This window comes from Chlorocebus sabaeus, chromosome 16 (assembly GCF_047675955.1).
Source record: "Chlorocebus sabaeus isolate Y175 chromosome 16, mChlSab1.0.hap1, whole genome shotgun sequence".
Lineage (NCBI taxonomy): Eukaryota > Metazoa > Chordata > Mammalia > Primates > Cercopithecidae > Chlorocebus > Chlorocebus sabaeus.
This window is the reverse complement of record NC_132919.1, coordinates 16104330-16122983: the sequence shown is the minus strand read 5'-3', so window position 1 is coordinate 16122983 and position 18654 is coordinate 16104330. Positions and strand designations below refer to the sequence as shown.

At 54.5% G+C, this 18654-nt stretch overlaps 1 protein-coding gene across 2 annotated transcripts in view; it reads right to left on the bottom strand.

The window, feature by feature from the left end:
• Positions 1-18654, bottom strand: part of LRRC75A (leucine rich repeat containing 75A) — a 49160-nt gene that overhangs the window by 4458 nt on the left and 26048 nt on the right. Inside the window, exons 2-3 of one of the 2 annotated variants that reach the window (XM_008010466.3) lie at positions 14980-15108; positions 2578-2693 (exon numbers count right to left, since the gene is read on the bottom strand). In XM_008010466.3, coding sequence (XP_008008657.1) covers positions 2578-2693; positions 14980-15108 — 245 coding nt within the window. The remainder of the gene's footprint in view (positions 1-2577; positions 2694-14979; positions 15109-18654) is intronic. The other variant, XM_073004717.1, reaches the window with a different exon arrangement.

Sequence of the window (18654 nt, the reverse complement as noted above, 5' to 3'; positions counted from 1 at the left end):
GAGACAGTCTCACTCTTGCCCAGAGGGGAGTGCAATGGCGCGATCTTGGCTTGCTGCAACCTCTGCCTCCCAGGTTCAAGTGTTTCTCCTGCCTCAGCCTCCTGAGTAGCTGGGATTACAGGTGTGCACTATCAGGCCCAGCTAATTTTTTTATTTTTTTATTTTTTATTTTTTGAGACGGAGTCTCGCTCTGTCACCCGGGCTGGAGTGCAGTGGCCAGATCTCAGCTCACTGCAAGCTCCGCCTCCCGGGTTTACGCCATTCTCCTGCCTCAGCCTCCCGGGTAGCTGGGACTACAGGCGCCCGCCACCTCGCCCGGCTAGTTTTTGTATTTTTTAGTAGAGACGGGGTTTCACCGTGTTAGCCAGGATGGTCTCGATCTCCTGACCTCATGATCCGCCCGTCTCGGCCTCCCAAAGTGCTGGGATTACAGGCTTGAGCCACCGTGCCCGGCCAATTTTTTTATTTTTAGTAGAGACAGGGTTTCACTATGTTGGCCAGGCTGGTCTTGAACTTTCTACTTCAGGTGATCCGCCCATCTCGGCCTCCCAAAGTGGTGGGATTACAGGCGTGAGCCACTGTGCCCGGCCCATTTGTTCTTTTAACAAACATTTGTTAAACTCACCTGTGTGCCAGGCAGTATCCTAGACACTAGGGTCACAGTGGTGAACAGGATGGACAAAATCCCTGTTCTTCCTCTACCAGGGGGAGACAGACCACACACAAAACCATGTGAGTGTGGGGTGACAGAGTAGCGTGGGGCTGTGGCTACTCAGGAGAAGGTAATGTGTGAACTGACACATGAAAAAGCAAGCATGGGCCATCAGAAGAGTTTGCCGAAGGTTCCAGCAGAGGGCACAAAGGCCCCGAGGCTGGAAAGGGCCTGGTGTGTCTGAACCAGCAGGAAGGCCAGTGTGGCTGGGGTGGGAGAGCAGGAGAGGTGAGACCAGGGGGCGAGGACGGCAAATCAGAGGCCCATGCTTGAATTTTTTTTTTTTTTTTTTGAGACAGAGTCTCGCTCTGTCGCCCGGGCTGGAGTGCAGTGGCCGGATCTCAGCTCACTGCAAGCTCCGCCTCCCGGGTTTACGCCATTCTCCTGCCTCAGCCTCCTGTGTAGCTGGGACTACAGGCGCCCGCCACCTCGCCCGGCTAGTTTTTTGTATTTTTTAGTAGAGACGGGGTTTCACCGTGTTAGCCAGGATGGTCTTGATCTCCTGACCTCGTCATCCACCCGTCTCGGCCTCCCAAAGTGCTGGGATTACAGGCTTGAGCCACCGCGCCCGGCCTTGAATTTCATTCAGGTGCCATGAGATTCCACCCGAGGGGAATGAGACCTCATGACATGGCTTCCGAATGAAGAATAGACTGAGCATGCGTGTGTGTGGGGAACCAGGAGAGGCCCTTCCAGCAGAGCTCAAACTTCCAGCTTTCCAATGCTAAAGAACCAGCTCAGTCTCCTCATGGCTTTTCAGGTTCCAAGGGCCCCCTGTCTTGCTTGACATATATCCCCATATATGTCCCCTCTACCCAGGTGGAGCCCCTCCCGTGGCCAACACCAGGACAGCCTTACACTCTTCATCCACCTGGGAATGAGCCTCTCCAGGATCCATCTCCTGGTTGTGGGCGGGGGTGGGGGGCGGGTCCAGAACAGAAGGAGGCACCAGAGTTCTTTCTTCTTCATGAGGGAAGGGGACAGCCCCTCCCTCCCCAGCCTGCAGAGACCTGCAGGGATGAGCTAGCAGCAGCACCAAGGCCTTGCCAGAGTCTTTGTGAAGGCACACCACTGGGCTACCATTTGCAAAAAGATAGGTGTGCTTCCTCCTCCAGGAAGCCTTCCTTCCAGGCTCCCCTCTACTTGCTTCCTACAGTGTTATCACAGCCCACAGGTTCTGTGTCCTATATGCCCCTCAACCCCTACCAATTTTCAAGGGACTCTGAACCCCCTTGTTGCTGTATGGACCAGGGACATGGCTGGGGTCTGGGTCCCTATGAGGACATCCGAGATAACTGAGGAGTTCAGTAGGGAGTGCTCTGTTGCCCAGGCTGGAGTGCAGTGGCGCCATCTCTGCTGACTGCAACCTCCGCCTCCTCGGTTCAAGTGATTCTCCTGCTTCAGCCTCCTAAGAAACTGGGATTACAGGTGTATGCCACCACGCCTGGCTAATTTTTGAATTTTTACAGGGTTTCGCCATGTTGGTCAGGCTGATCTCGAACTCCTGACCTCAAGTGATCCACCTGCGTCAGCCTCCCAAAGTGCTGGGGTTACAGGCATGAGCCAAACACTGTGCTTGGCAGGGAGTGCCCACTTTAGCACACCAGGAATTAGAAATTTCTCAAATCTTCCTCCTGCCCATCCCATCTCAGTGGGCCCATACTCCCCAGCTCCCACCCACCAGGCCAGGGTCCCCCTCTAGCTGTTTCCCCATCCTGGAATCCTCCTTCCATCTTACCTCTTTCAGGCAGCTTCTATGACCGCCCCCCATGACTCCCGCCCTTCCCTTCCCTGCATCCCTGAGAGGGGCGCCCTGTATCACACACTCAGCCTGGCATAGACCCACCCAGGGGACTGTAACTCACCAAGCCTGTGGCTTCCTTTTCACCAGCCCCCGGTGCCGCCTCCACTGGGAGTGGGGGCTGAGGTGGTATGTCAGCTGCCGGCACAGCTTCTCCATGGCGCCCAGCGCATCGCCTTCCTGCAGAGGCAACCAGGGGTGGTGGGGCCCTGAGTGGCTGGGTGCACCAGTCTCAGCCCCCAGGCTTCCTGTCTCCCGGGTACGAGCCCAGCTCCCCCAGGCTGAGCTGGGGGTGGCCTAGGGTGGGCACCCTAGGCAGACGGCAGTGGCTACAAACAGGTCTGCAGGATGGTTTTAGTTTTTGTGAATTAGTTGCTAGCATTGAAAAACAGATGTATGTAAGTCTGGATTCCAGGAGATTGGACAACAGTTGGCTGGAGCCAAGTGCCTGCTGACCCCCTGGCTGGGACTCGTCATGGTCCCCGCCACTCCCCAGTGTCCAGGGCTGCTCTGTGCATTCTCTTGCTCAGCAGATTTATTGAGCACTTACTGGGAGCCAGGCACTTGTTCTAGGAAGCTAGGATACGGCCAAGAACAAATGTTCATGTCCTTGTATTTCACATAGTAAAGAGGAAAGTGAGATATTTTTACCAGTGTCTCCCTCAGAAGTGAGAACAAATGAATGAGGAGGCCAAGTCTTTCCCAGCCCAGTTCATTCACAGGCATTCTTGTCTGGCCCGTCGGCACTTGAGTTTGAAACCCTGGGTGTCATAGGCTGAACGGTGTCCGCTGACAATCACATATTGATGTCCTAACCCCTAGTACCTTGGAATGCAGCTGTATTTGGAGACAAGGTCTTTAAAGAGGTGACTAAGGTAAAATGAGGTCAGAGGAGTAGGCCCTAATCCTATATGACTGGTGTCCTAAGAAGAAGAAATGAGGACACAGACATGCAGAGGAATGACCACTGGAGGTCATAGGAGGAGGGGCCGACAGACCTAGGAGAGAGCCTCAGGAGGAAACCCACCAGCCAGCCTTGGATTTCTGGCCTTTAGAGCTGTGAGAAACTAACTGTCTGCTGTTTAGACCACCAGTCTGTGATTTTTTGTTATGGCAGACACTGGGTTAAATGATGCAGCTGAAAGATGCTACAGACTCCGACTACATCCCTAGGAAAGTCCATCCAACAGTCCCCGGAGCCAAACTGGTGCTGGACAGGGTGAGGGCATGAGTCACTCCAGGCAGTGAGGGCCACAGTGTGCTCTTGCCAGTGGGCCAGTGCTGAGGCTTGGATGCAAGCGCTGGGCTCGAATGCGAACCCACATGCGGCCAACGACTCGGTGTGGGGAGGTCCGGCGCGTTAACCACGCGCAGTGGTCGGCGTGGTGCCTGGCACAGAATGGGTGCTCAGTAGGCCGCTTTGTCATTACAATTCCCACACCCCTCTGCTAGCGGACAAACAGCGTATTGAGTAGTGAAGAGCAAAGACCTGGGGCCAAACTGCGGGGATTCAAGTCCTGGCTTTGTCCCGTTCTGTGTGGCCTTGGACAACTGCTTGACTTCTCTGTGCCTCCAAGCCACATCTGTGAAGGGATTACAGTACAGACCTCACAAGAGTTTCTGTGAGGATTAAATGAGTCACTACTAGTAGAGTGCTTTGAATAGAGGCCAACCCACAGCGACCTCTCCAGGCACGCTCTCTAAGTGAATACCGGCACCAGCATAGGGAACTCTGGCAGGGCAAGGAGGGAAGGTGACTTCTGCCTAGGCTTAGATTTGAGCTCAGCTTTGTTTTAATTTTTTTATTTTGTTGAGATGGAGTCTTGCTCTGTTGCTCAGGCTGGAGTGCAATGGCGCGATCTCGTCTCACTGCAACCTCCGCCTCCTGGGTTCCAGCGATTCTCCTGCTTCAGCCTCCCGAGTAGCTGGGATTACAGGCACCGGCCATCTGCCCAGCTAATTTTTATATTTTTAGTAGAGATAAGGTTTCACCATGTTGGTCAGGCTGGTCTTGAACTCCTGACCTCAACTGACCCACCTGCCTCGGCCTCCCAATGTGCTAGGATTACAGGTGTCAGCCACTGCGCCCAGGCTGAGCTCAGCTTTTGAGAGCGATGGGTTAGTGATTTCGGATGGAGAAAGAAAACGTGAGGCATCCCTGAGTGAGGAGGAAACAGTCTGTGGCAGGGCTTGGGGATGTAGCAGCCATGGGGTGTGTTACTGACATGAGGGCAGGTGAAGGCCTGGGGCCTGATCACATCTGGTCCCTCCATGGTTCAAGCCACTGTCAGCCCTGCACACCAGACATCATGCAAGAAGGTTATGGAATTCCCACAGCACCCCAGGGCAGTAGATACTTTCGTTATCCCCATTATGCAGTGGGGGAAATTGAGGCCCAGAGGGCTGGGGACGGGCCTGGGGCTGATGGGAAGGCAAGAGAAGGAGAATCTGAGGAAGGGGGACGAGAGAGAGGAGGTGGGAAGATGGGAGTTGAATTTCCAAAGGAGAGAGGCATCTGTGGAGGGACCCAGGAGGCAAAGGAGGGTCCGAGACTGAACTGAGCGGATTTGGAGGAGCCCCCTGGGCTCCAGTTCACAGCCCGTCCCCACCCCTGCCCCCAGCTTCCTGGTGCCTGGCCGTCTGATGAATAAGCTTGTATCACCTGCCACTTGTGCCTGTATCATACCTGTGTGCTACACCTGTGTGTCACTCTTGTGTGTTGCAGATGTGGAGGCAGGTGGGCATCTGTCTTTACAGCTTCATTCCCCACCCCTGGAGCTGACACCTTTTGGTTCCTAGACTTGGCTTCTTGCTGAGCCTGGCCACACTACTGTGCGGGGGGAAGCAAGGCGGGTGAAGCAGGAGGAGCTGGTCATGGGGGCTGCAGGGGAGTCCCTGAAGGGGGCTGTTCCTTGGACTGGGAGATGGAGAGAGGGGTGGACAGGAGATGGAGAGGGTGACTCAGGGCCAGGCTATTGGAAGAGGCTGAGGGGACAGAGGTCACGCAGCTGACTGATATGCTGGATGGAGAAGGTGTGGGCAGGGAGGGTGAGGAGGGTCTAGGCTTTGGGCTTGGGACCTGAGTAGAAGTCAAGGGGCTCAGGACAAGAAGAGGGTGAGAAGGCAGGAGGGTGAGCCCACGTGGGGCCACGGTAAGTTTGAGGGGCTCACAAGACCTCCAGCTGTGGATGTCACTGGACTTACGGGGCTGGGGCTCAAGACAGGTCCAGGCTGGACACATTCATCAGTAAGATTAAACCCCTGGCCAGAGAATGAGCCGAGCAGAAGGGAGAGAGGACACTGGACACACAGCGGTCAGAGAAGACTCCGTCAGAGCAGCAGGAGGAGCGGAGTCCGGACACCAAGGAGAAGAGTGGCTAATGGGGTTAGACCCCCACCCAGAGGCCACTGGGTCTCCAACAAGGAGGCCATGGCCAGCACAGGTTCAGGGAGAGGGGCCATGGTGAGAGCTGACCTTGGAGCTCAAAGGGAGAATAGGGGCTGGGTGCGGTGGCTCACACCTGTAATCCCAGCACGTTGGGAGGCCAAGGTGGGTGGATCACCTGAGGTCAGGAGTTCGAGACCAGCCTGGCCAACGTGGCAAAACCCCATCTCTACTAAAAATACAAAAATTAGCTGGGCGTGGTGGCATGTGCCCATAATCCCAGCTACTCCGAAAGCTGAGGCAGGAGAATTGCTTGAACCCAGGAGGCAGAGGTTGCAGTGAGCCGAGATCGTGCCACTGCACTCCAGCCTGGGTGACAGAGTGAGACTCCATCTCGAAAAATAAATAAATAAATAAATAAAAATAATAAATAAATAAAAACAAAGGGAGAATAGGACGTGACACTGGAGATGGCCCATCTAGAGCTATGCTTCTTTACCTTGGAATCTTGCATACGGGAATCTCGCATACTGGAATCTCAGGGGAGCTTTAATGTTCACTAATGGGCCAGGTGCTGTGGCTCACTCTTGTAATCCCAGCACTTTGGGAGGCTGAGGCAGGAGGATCACTTGAGCCCAGGAGTTCAAGGCTACCCTGGGCAATACAGTGAGACCTGCTCTCTACAAACAAACAAACAAACGAACGAAGCCCAGCATGGTGGCATGTGCCTGCAGTCCCAGCTACCCGGGAGGCTGAGGTAGGAGGCTCTTGAGTCCCGAAAGTGAAGGCTGCAGTGAGCCATGATCACACCTCTGCACTCCAAACAGAGTGAGACCTAGTCTCAAAAAACCAAACCAAACCAAACCACAACAAAATAACACTGATACCTAAGCCACCCCAGTGATGGGTGGGTGGCTCAGGCACGGGGAATTTTTTTTTTCTTTTTTTTTTTTGAGACGGAGTCTCACTCTGTTGCCCAGGCTGGAGTGCAGTGGCGTGGTCTTGGCTCACTGCAACCTCCATCTCCCAGGTTCAAACGATCCTCCTGCTTCAGCCTCCCAAGTAGATGGGATTACAGGTGCCTGCCACCACGCCTGGCCTAATTTTGTATTTTTAGTAGAGATGGGTTTTCACTATGTTGGCCAGACTGGTCTCGAACTCCTGACCTCAGGTGATCTGCCCGCCTCGGCCTCCTAAAGTGCTGGGATTACAGGTGTGAGCCACCCCACCTGGCCACATGGGAATTTTTAAAAGTTTCCCAGGTGATTCCCTAGTGCAGCTGAGGTGGAGAAGCACCAGTTCAAAAACCATAGGTGGGATCAGGTGGTCTGCCCAGCATCGCTCCTGGAACCACCCCAGGACAGAATGTTGCCAGTCTCCAAAGCTTAGAACTGAGCTCCTCAGCTGCAGCTCCTACTTCAATCACTTCCCAGGGTTTCCAAAATCTGGGGCCAAAATCCCTGTCCACCCTCTCAGTCCACCCTCTCAGCCTGGGCAGTTGAGCCTTAAAAGAAGAGAACAGAGGTCGGACGTGGTAGTTTATGCCTATAATCTCAGCACTTCGGGAGGCCAAGGTGGGCGGATCACAAGGTCAGGAGTTCAACACCAGCCTGGCCAATATGGTGAAACCGTCTCTACTAAAAATACAAAAATTAGCCAGACATGGTCGTGGGCGCCTGTAGTCCCTACTTGGGAGGCTGGGGCAGGAGAATCACTTGAACCCCGGAGGTGGAGGTTGCAGTGAGCCGAGATCATAGCACTGCGCTCTGGCCTGGGCGACAGAGCAAGAGTCCGTCACACACACACACAGAGCAGAGGACAAGGGGGCATCACTGCACTGCCACTGCCACAAGGGGGCAGCCACGCACAGGGCCAGGCTCCGGATGGACGTGCATCTGCCACTATCGGAGAACTGAGGATCCTTGGTCTCCTCACTGGCTAGACAGGAACAATAGATATGGACACCTCATAGAGTTGCCTTGAGACCACAAGTGAGCTGATGTTCTCTCTGGAGTGAGAGTTCCCTTCTGCTTGTCTGAACACGTACTGAGCAGCTGCGATGCATTGGGCATCTCCTCTCAGCAGTGTTTGCATGAACTTTTTGGAGCTCAGCATACAATTCCAAAGCATGGTGCCGGGGCCAGCAGAGAGCTTTGAACTAAAGGAAATTGGAAAGCCTCAGAAGCAAAGTTTTTCTGCCCTTCTGCTGCCCTCCTGTCTCTAGCCCTTCTCCCCCAGAGTGAGTCAGAGAAACCAGACTTCTTCTTCCCCAAGGCAGGTCACAGAAACTAGAACCCGTCTCCCTCAAAGCAAGCCATAAAACTAGGTAGGTCACTCTCTCCCTTCTGTCTTGAAGACCATTCCAGAGGGGTATGAAGGAACACTGCACAGAGAGGCCAAGAAGAATCTGCGCAGACAGCCTTCCTGGGTCCCCTCAGCCTATCACCATTGAATCACACCCTTTGTCCAATTGCATTGCTACAAGCTGTGTACTCTTTACCAAACCTGAGTACAAAAACAGATAGCTGGCTGGGCACGGTGGCTCACGCCTGTAATCCCAGCACTTTGGGAGGCCAAGGTGGGTAGATCACCTAAGGTTAGGAGTTTGAAAGCAGCCTGGCCACCATGGCGAAACCCTGTCTCTACTAAAAATACAAAAAATTAGCTAGGCGTGGTGGCGGGCGTCTGTAGTCCCAGCTACTTGGGAGGGTGAGGCAGGAGAATTGCTTGAACCCAGGAGGTGAAGGTTCCAATGAGCTGAGATCACGCCATTGCACTCTGGCCTGGGCAACAGAGTGAGACTCTGTCAAAAACAAACAAACAAACAAACAAACAAAATTACTTTGCTCTGCCTCCCAAAGTAATCCCAGCACTTTGGGAGGCAGAGCAGGCCCGAGACTAGCCTGACCAAAATGGAGAAACCCCATCTCTACTGAAAATACAGAATTAGCCGGGCATGGTGGTGCATGCCTATAATCCCAGCTGCTCAGGAGGCTGAGGCAAGAGAATCACGTGAACCCAGGAGGCGGAGGTTGAGGTAAGCCAAGATCGCGCCATTGCACTCCAGCCTGGGCAACAAGAGTGAAATTCCGTCCAAAAATTAATTAATTAATTAAATTAAAATAAAAAATTCAAACAAACAAAAAAAAAAAAAAAAAGAAAAAGACATCTTTCCCTGGGTTTTGGGGTCATTTCTTTCTCTCTTTTTTTAAAGAGATGGGAGTCTCACTATATTGCCCTTGCTGGTATTGAATTCCTGGCCTCATATAATCCTCCTGCATCAGCCTCCCAAGTAGCTGGGACTAAGGGTCTTCATTTCTTTTCTTTCTTTTTTTTTTTTTCAGTGACGGAGTCTTGCTCTGTCGCCCAGGCTGGAGTGCAGTGGCACCATCTCAGCTCACTGCAACCTCCGCCTCCCAGGTTCAAGTGATTCTCCTGGCTTAGCATCCTGAGTAGCTGGGATTACAGGCGCACGCCACCATGCCCAACTAATTTTTGTATTTTTAGTAGAGATAGGGTTTCACCATGTTGGCCAGGTTGGTCTTGAACTCCTGACCTCAAGTGATCTGCCTTATCTACAGTTTTAGCACCTTGATCTAACTTGGCTGTCTGTGGACACCACAAGACACCTCGGTATCTGAGGGACACATTTTCTTCCTTGCTGGAGCCAGCCTGCCTGGGCTTCTGTTATGTACAGCAGAATCCTAACCCACCCAGGAGGCGCAATGACTGTGTGCAGAGTCAACTCTCTGCAGTCCTCCCCCGATCCCTGAAGAAGGCAGGAGTGGAATGTGGCACAGTCAAGGTGACTGTGAGTGCAGGTCAGGGCAGCAGCCTCTCCAGACCTTCCCAGTAAGGCTGCCCAGGTCCTGGGGCAGAGTGTGTTTGAGGGGTTTCACATTAATCTGTCAGGAAAGATGGCATGCCGACCTGCAGGCTGACCTGGAAGGGGTCCCAGCACCCGACACTGCTCTGGCCGTCAGCCATCAGGCAGTGATACCATCTGCCATCTTCACTCCCCAGGCACCTCTGTAACTGCTCCAGGACCCCGACAAGCACAGCCCTCCACTGCCCTCCATTCAAGGGTATCCCTCCCTCATTCATAAATTCATTCATACATTCATCAAATGTGGACTGTCCCGCTCATTATGCTGGACACCATTCCAGATGCAGAGACTGTGTGCCGGCTTTTCTGTCTCCTCTCGCCCCACAGTCCACTCTGCCCTTCTCTGCTCAGAAGGCTGGGCTCTAGAGACCGCGTCACGGGGCTGTCTTCCCCCTGGCTTCCTCTTAGGTTCAGCTAATGGGAGCAGTGGCAGCAAGACCAGAGGGCAGGAGGAGAGACAGATGGGGGGCTTTATTCTGATTTCCACACTTCGGCATGTGCAGCAGCCAGCCTCCGAGACAGCCTTGCTGCTCTTGGCTCCTGGCATCTGTGCCCCTGTGTAGTGTCCTTCCACATTGTAGCAGGGCTGGTCTGGGTGAGCAACAGAATCATCAGAATCAATAGAATGGCAGCAATGATGGTTTGTGACTTCTGAGACTGGGTCTTAAAAGGTATTGTGGGAGTTGGGCTCACACCTACAATCCTAGTGCTTTGGGAGGCCAAGGCAGGGGGATTGCTTGAGGCCAGGAGTTTGAGACCAGCCTTGGCAACATAGTGAGGCCCCCATGTCTATAAGAAAAAAACCCAAAAAATTAGCTAGGCATGGTGGTGCCTGCCTCCAATCTCAGCTACTCAGGAGGGTGAGGTGGGAGGATCACTTGAGCCTGGTAGTTCCAGGCTGCAGTAAGTTATGATCACACCACTGCACTCCAGCCTGGGCATCAGAGTGAGACCCTTTCTCAAAACAAACAAACAAACAAACAAACAAAACAAAACAAAAAAACAAGGCCAGGCATAGTGGCTCACGCCTGTAATCCCAGCACTTCGGAAGGCTGAGGTGGATCACCTGAGGTCAGGAGTTTCAGACCAGGCTGGCCAACATGGCAAAACCCCGTCTCTACTAAAAATACAAAAAATTAGCTGAGTGTGGTGGCAGGTGCCTGTAATCCCAAGCTACTTGAGAGGCTGAGGCAGGAGAACTGCTTAAATCCAGGAGGCAGAGGTTGCAGTGAGTCGAGATCGCACCACTGCACTCCAGCCTAGGTGATAGAGTGAGACTCTGTCTCAAAAAAAAAAAAAAAAAAAAAGGCATTATGGCTTCTATATTATCACCTGTTGTGGGATAAGCCAGCTGCCAGCATGTGAGGACACTCAAGCAGTCCTATGGAGAGGCTACAGGGCGAGTGTGCCGCCCTGGAAGTGGACCTGCCGACTTCTTCTTTTTTTTGAGATGGAGTTTCGCTCTTGTTGCCCAGGCTGGAGAGCAATGGTGCGATCTCGGCTCACGGCAACCTCCGCCTGCCGGGTTCCAGTGATTCTCCTGTCTCAGCCTCCCAAGTAGCTGGGATTACAGGCATGTGCCACCACTCCCAGCTAATTTTGTATTTTTAGTAGACATGGGGTTTCTCCATGTTGGTCAGGCTGGTCTCCAACTCCCAATCTCAGGCGATCTGCCCCCCTCGGTCTCCCAAAGTGCTGGGATTACAGGCGTAAGCCACGGAGTCTGGCAGAGCTGCCAACTTCTGCAAAGTCTTCTGACACCTGCAGCCCTGACCAATGTCTTGAGAGACCCAAAGCTAAACTACCTAGTAGCTGAGACTAGAGGCAGGCACCACCATGCCTCTGCAATCCTGACCTGCAGAGACTATAACAATAAATGTCTATTGTTTTGGGGTAGTTTGCTATATGGCAACGGATAATGCAGCATGGCTCCGGACCAGGTGTTCTCACCCTGCCTCTGGCAATACAGCTTGTCCTCCTGTGAAACAACTTCCTACCGCTGCTGTCTCTGGATGTCTCAACATCCCCTGTTGACTTCCTTTATCCTGTCCTCAACCCTTTACTAAACTCTCTTCAAATTTCACAATGGAATATGTTACCTCCTTCCCGCCTGGTGCAGGATGGAATTGTGAACAAGACAGACACCCTTCCCTTCAGAGTTTATATTCTAGTGGGGAAAACAGACCATAAGTTAGCCAACAAGTAAATAAGCAAGGTGATTTCAGAGACCAGTAAGTAAAATGGAGAAATGAATGGAAAAATAAATGGGGCTCGAGACAGGCTGATCAGGAGCCTCCATGAGGCAGGCTTGTCAACGAAGGCCTCTCAGAGGCCAGAGGCTCAGTCTGAACTCAGGAGAAGGAAGCTCGGACAGAGGAGGCTGGAGCAGTCAGAAAGAGCAGTCAGAGGGAGCAGCGATGTCCCTAAGGTAGGAGAGGGTGTGGAGGTGTCAGGGGCAGAGGAGGAAGGCCCACATGCTAGAGCAGAGCTTGCAGGGTGGCAAGTAGGAGAGGGGAGCTCAGAGACTCAGGCAAAGCCAGGTGAGGAGTTTGGGTTTTATTTAAACTACAGCACGGCCCCTCACTGAAGGATTTTCAGTGAGGGTCTGTGTAGTATCCAATTTACCTTTGGAACGAGCTCTCCGGTCTTGACACCTCTGTCCACAATGTCTAGACCCATAACGTGGGCTGACGTGAACTCAGATGCAAATTGCTCTGACCAGGACATCCTGGTCAGCCCTCTGGGGTGGATGGAGGGGCTGCTCCTACCACCAGCCTGGGGACCTCCCACCCCTGCCTCATCCAGAGAGCCTCGCTTGCCACATGGGCACGAAAGGGGCCCCCCAGGTCTCTGGGCTTCAGCAGGGCTCGCCCACTCCGGCAGGGTCTGACTTGTTTTGAGGAAAACAAAGTCCAGGTAATGAAGTGGTTTGAGGAAGGTTACACCATGCAATGGACTGAATGTTGGTATGTCCCCAAAATTCACATGTTGAAACCTAATTCCCAGGGTGATGGTATTCAGAGGTGGGGCCTTTGGGAGGTGATTAGGCCACGGGGGTGGAGCTCTCACAAAGGGATTTGTGCTCCTTTGCCCATTTCCTGCCATGTGAGGACACAAGAAGGTGACTGTCTGTAACCCAGAAAAAGGTCCTTGCCAGTCACCAACCAGGCTGGCACTCAGATCTCAGACTTCCAGCCTTCAGAAGTGTGAGAGATAAATTTCTACTTTTGTAAGCCACCCGGTCTACGATAATTTGTTACAGCTACCTGAATGGACCACAACAACCCAGGTAGGCACCCCCCGGCCCCGCCCTACCCAGACAGAAAGGGAAGATCAGAAGGCAGGAGTTCCCGCCCCTCCTCCTGGCCTCGCCTGGCCCTGTCTCACAGGGTCTCCCGATGGCCCTTACCCACTCCCTGGCCTGCCTCTCTCTCTGAGAGGGTGGGTCCTTCTCCCCACACAGGCCATCCGTGAGGCAACTTGTGAGGGGCAGGTTGGGGAGGGAGGGGAGCTCGGCTGCTCCGACCAGGCCCCTCCTCCTGCCCCTTGGGCACTGACCACCCAGGGACCCCCGGCCTGTGTCCCGCCCAGCTCTGAGTCACTGCATAGGCCCAAATCACACCCATGGTTCTCCTCGGAGGTGTAACCTTGCTCAGATCACTTGACTGAATTTTGTTTTCCTCAACTCAAAGATGGGCATACACATAGCCCTCCTATTTCCTTTTTGCTTTTTTGAGAGCCCCATTGCCTTTCGCTGTCTCATCTCTGAGCAACTCCATTCCTGCTCTAGGAAAGGCAGGGTCTGGCACCTGGCAAGGCCTCCTCACAGGCCTGACTCCCGTCCCTTCCCCCCTCCCCAGGCAGAACCAGGTGGAACTGCATGAGAAGCGTCAGAGGCGCCAGCCCCAGCCAGCGCCCTGTGGCTCCTGGCACCAATCAGGCCTCAAGGCTTCCTCAACACCAGCTTTCCTTCCCCTCCCATTGGGCCCTGTATCCCGACCTTCTGCAACATTGTGCTCCTGACCCTGGCCAGCTCCCAGCCCTCCACAGCTGGGCCCCCACCTCAGAGCCTTCATATCAGGTGGCCCCAGAGTCAGAGAGAAGGCCCCCGAAAAAGCCGCAGATAGAGCTCAGCCCCAGGAAACGCCTTTCCAGAGCAAGGCTCCAGCTCACTGTAGGACCACGGTCAAGTCTGTGTCCAGGCCGAGCAAGGGGTGGACTTGGGAACCATCTCACTCCTGGCCTAGATCCTACACCAAAAGGAAAAACTTCCCTCCCGCACCCCTTCATCCTGCTCTGGTTTCCTGACTGCCAGCAGGGAAGCACTTCTTTTGGAAGCCACTGGAAATTGACGGATGAGACAGAAAAAACCAAAGCAACAGAGAAGCGCTCAAGTGTGGAAATGTCCCCGCCCAGCCCTCCCCTTCCCACCGGGTCCAGCTGCATAGCCCCGGGGAAGCCTAGACCTGGAACTGCAGGAACAGGGCAGAACCTCCCATCCAGGAGGGGCTAAGCGGCAGATGTGGAGCCTGGAGAGCCATGGAGCTTTCCCTTCCGAGCTCCCAAGGCCAGCAGGAAGAGGACATGAGTGAAGGGATGGGTGTCAAAGGACATTCAGCCTCAGAGGTGAAGACATCTGGGAGTGGTGGGACTGAGGCAAAGTGGACAGCCCCATGCAGGGCCCTGGCCAGCTTTCTATAACACCTTTGTGCAAATAAGAAAAAGTTCACCTCCGGGGGACACAGGCTTGCACCAGGGCTCACGGCTTGGTGGGTAGAGAGAGGGCTGGATTTGAACTTTCCCCTTCCTCCCCTACCTCGCCACCCCTCTGTATGCATGCTTTTGTGCAAGGCACAACCTGTACAACTGTATGTGGTGGCCTTGGCCCCGTATAACAGGGATGGCTACTTAGCTCCAGCCCTGCAGAAATGAGGGCTTCATGTTGCTGGAGCTTCCAGTTTTTCAAGGGCAGCTGAATATAGGGATCATGTGAAAAATTCTGGTTTTTAAATGTTGGCAGTGAATTCACCCCCTGGGCCAAACAAAACCAATCTGTGCTGGTGGCGCCAAGGGAGAGCACCTCAGGCTCTTGGCACCTGCAGGATGGGCTTGTCCTCCTTGGGCATAAAGCTGCTCTGCCCTGACACCCACCGCACACCCCGGGACCTGGCTGGCTCGGACCACAGCCACCCTACCGGCTTGGGACAGTGGATGTAGCGTGCCAGGCTGATGATGAGGTCGTGTGTGATGGGGTCCACCAGGTTCCGGAAGCTGGCGTAGCGATACAGAACATCATCTAGTGAGGTCGACTCCATGCCCAGGTCCTGCAAGAGCAAAGGATGCCCAGAGGTCAGGGCTGGCTGCCCCACCCAGCTCACCCACCATCCCCAGGAGAAGTAGGCACAGGCCCCTGGAGGCAATTCTGCCTCCCAGAGCCCCAGTGGGGAGCGTCTGCAGAACTTCCCTCAGGGGCCGGGCAGGCCCCTCCTGTTTGTCTTTACCTCCAAGTTGAGAAGAGTGGGGACTGGCCTCTGCAGGCTCCACAGTTTGTGTGGGTCCTGGCTTGTGGCCCTCTCCTAGGACAGCCTCTGACCTTTGTCTCTCTGGTTTTCCAGAGGAGGAAGCCAAGGGTGGCCCGCCTTGGTGCAAGCAGCTGCTTCTCCATCGTGGCAAAATTTGGAATTGACAAAACTGCCTTGTGACAGGATGGTTTATTGATATTTATTTGTGTTTTCTTCCTGCTTCCGACGTTTTTACTGCTCCTTCTGTAGCTGATGCAGCCTGAGTGTTCCTTTGCCTTGGGGGTTTCGGGGTTGTAAGGACAGCCTGCTAGGCACCCAGAAGGAAACCTCACCAGGACTCCCTCAGAAAGGTACTGAGTGGAATCTTCCCGACGGGAGGGGAGTAGCTTGGAGGCGAGTGACACTAAGTGTGGTGGGGCCGCAGCAGAAGCCGCTGGAGCAGAGCTTCCCTGGGTCTGAGGGAGGAATTGGGTCTGGGGGCTCAGGACACACCACCCCAGAATATGGCACCCTGGCATCTGAGGTGGCAGCCGACGCAGGAAGGTCTCTCTGACTGCCATCCTCCCCTGAAGCAGGCCCTGAAGAATACTGTGACCTTCCTCTAAAGTAGGTCATGAGACCCCGAGCTTAAAACGGAGTGATGGGCTTTGGAGAAGTAAGGAAACATGACATGCCTGCCCTGGGGTGGGGACTAAACTTGGTGCCACTCCATGTGAAAGGGGTAGTTACGCCTGCTCCCTGTCCTCAAGCTCCCCCGCCCCCACCCCCGCCCAATTTCTGCCATCCTTGGGTATGAGCTACACTGCAGGTCTGACCCTAGTTTGGTGCCTTACACAGACCAGGAAATGCTGACATTTCCATCCGGAGACTGTCCTCACGCCATCCTGGGGAACAAGAGGCATCCCTGGGTGGGGGGCAAAGCAGGCCCACCCACTGCGGGCCGTCCTCATTCTCGGGGCTCCCACAGCTTCCCCAGCACAGCCCAGAGGTGAAAGGCTCCCAGCCCAGGTGGCTGGGGTCCAGTACCCTGGGGACAGAAAGTCTGGGCAGGGAATGTGTGGGTGACCAGCTGAGTTTGCTCCTTGTCATTTTGTTTGTATTCTGAACTTTTAAAATACCTTCCCCACATGATTCTTAGAAATCCCTGGAAGGCAAACAGGCTGGACATCATTATACACTGTCTACAGATGGAGACACCAAGGCCCACGCCTTCTGTGCTGTTGGAATTTCAGGAAGGATGGGGGTGGGGCGGCGCGGCCTCAGCCCTGGGCCTGTTCTGCATATCTCATTGCTCTTATCTGCCAGGGGGTGGTGAGAGGGTGGTTGAGCTGGGCAGATGGAGGGCAGGGATGGGCTCTGTGGTCTGGCAGCTGACATTGCTACAAGCAAATAAAGAGTCTTTGCTGGGGGCTCTGGAGGGCCTGGGTGTCACGCCTGGGGGTGGGAGGAGCCTCCTGGGGGGAGCCCCTTGGAGCCCACCTGCCAGCCAGGTCCTACCTGCCATGGTTGGGGGGCACTCTGCCCCCACCCTCATTAAGGCTTCATTCATGCCTCAATGAGGACACAAGGCCAATTGTGAGGACTCTGTTTTCCACGTGGCAGGAATGAACCTTGGAGGCGAACTGCCAGGCCCTGTGCCAGGCTCTCTGGCTGCTGAAAAAATTTGCTGGGAACCAGGACCTGGGGGCTCAAGGTCTGGTGTGGATGCAGTCAGGGGAGGCTTCTGAAGCACTGGCTGGTAAAGGTTCCAGAGCTGCACTCCCTTGTAGAAGCAGGTGCGATATCCGCCGTCACCCTCTGGCCTTGCCCCGGCTTTTTCAATCCCTCAGCCAGGGCTGTGTCCTGAAGCAAGCAACCTGCCACTGCTGAGCCTGTTTCCTCATCTGTAAAATGGGGACAGTGACCCCAGCATCACAAGGAGGTAAGGGGAACAAGACCAAGTGCTACATGTAAAGCCCCTGGCAGGGAACAGAGAAAGCAGCAGTGCCCTTTCTACTTCATTTCTGCCCCCTCCTCCCTGGAAGGCCCGTCCTCCCCTTCTGCAGGGGTTCTCCATCTCCGGGACTACAGACAGACCCATTTGAGAATGTGTCAAAAGCCATGAGCTCTCTCCCTAGAAAAATGCAGGAATCAGGGCCAGGCGGGGACCTGGGCACACAGAGTCCACGCTGGCCTCATGGTCAGGAGGGTGTGTCGGAGCCGTGTGGACACGAGGGACACCAGGATACAAACTGTCACCCACTAATGTGCAAAATCACAGCCCTGCCCTCCCTGGGGCGGGAGGAGGCTGGGGACACAGGAAGGCTGAAAGTCAAAGTGCTTGTGTTCTACAATCTCAGAGGGCCTGTGTGGTCAAACAGGCTGTGGCCCAGTGCCTGGCTTGCCAGCCAGACCCTGCCTACAGCTTGAGGCTCCCCTTCCTGGGGACAGGGAGCTGGGGAAGGAGGGCAGTTGAGGTGGAAACAGAAGGGTGGTTATTCCCGTGGTCAGAGGCTGCCCTGGTGGCCACGGGGAGGAGGCCAGAGGCATGCAGTTATTTTTCTTTTACAGTCTGTCGAGCAGGCTGGGCTGCTCCTCTGTGGTTGGTGACTTAGTGCCAGCCTCTATCCCTCCTCTGCTTCACCCCTGGGCACCCCTCTCCTCCGTGAGCACTCCTGGCACCTAGTGGTATCCTCCTTCCAACTGTCCCTGCAGTCTGTCCCTGAATGACCCTGGGAAATAGCACTGGGTTTTAGGTCCTGGCCAGCCCCAACTCGCTGTAAGTCTGTGGTAAGGGACTTCCCTCTTGTGATCCATTTTCCCATCTGTTAAATGGGCAGATGAACCACACTAATGGTTATTAAACTGTGTTCTAACATCTTGGGGCTGACGGTCGGGGGCTGCGGTAGACAAGAGGGAGGTGAGAGGAACCAGCAGGGCTGTAGGCTGCGGTTCTTACAAAGCAACTCCTGGTTACAAACAAACGCAGTTCTGTTCCAAAGAAAAGCGTGAAAGCCCTGGACCAGATGACTGCCTGGGTTTCTTGTGTTCCTAGCAGCCTTGCCTCATCTTCCTGGACCCCCTACATCTCCAAACCAGTCTAGGCCACCCCTGGAAGGACCAAGAAAATCCTAGTTGCCAACCCAGGAGGCTGGGCAGGTCTGTGAAGATGCCAAACGTCCTTTCCGGAGCCCAGTCCCCTGCCATCTCCTCGCGCCGTCCCCCTGGTTGCCCAGCTGCTGACTGTGGCTCCACCTCTCTGGAGCACTGTCGGGTTCATGTGGTTGTTGCTTGGGAGGGGAAAAGGAGTGTAGAGGCAGGATGGGAGGGAAGGAGGAGGGTCTTCTAGAAGGCAGCTCAGGGTCACTG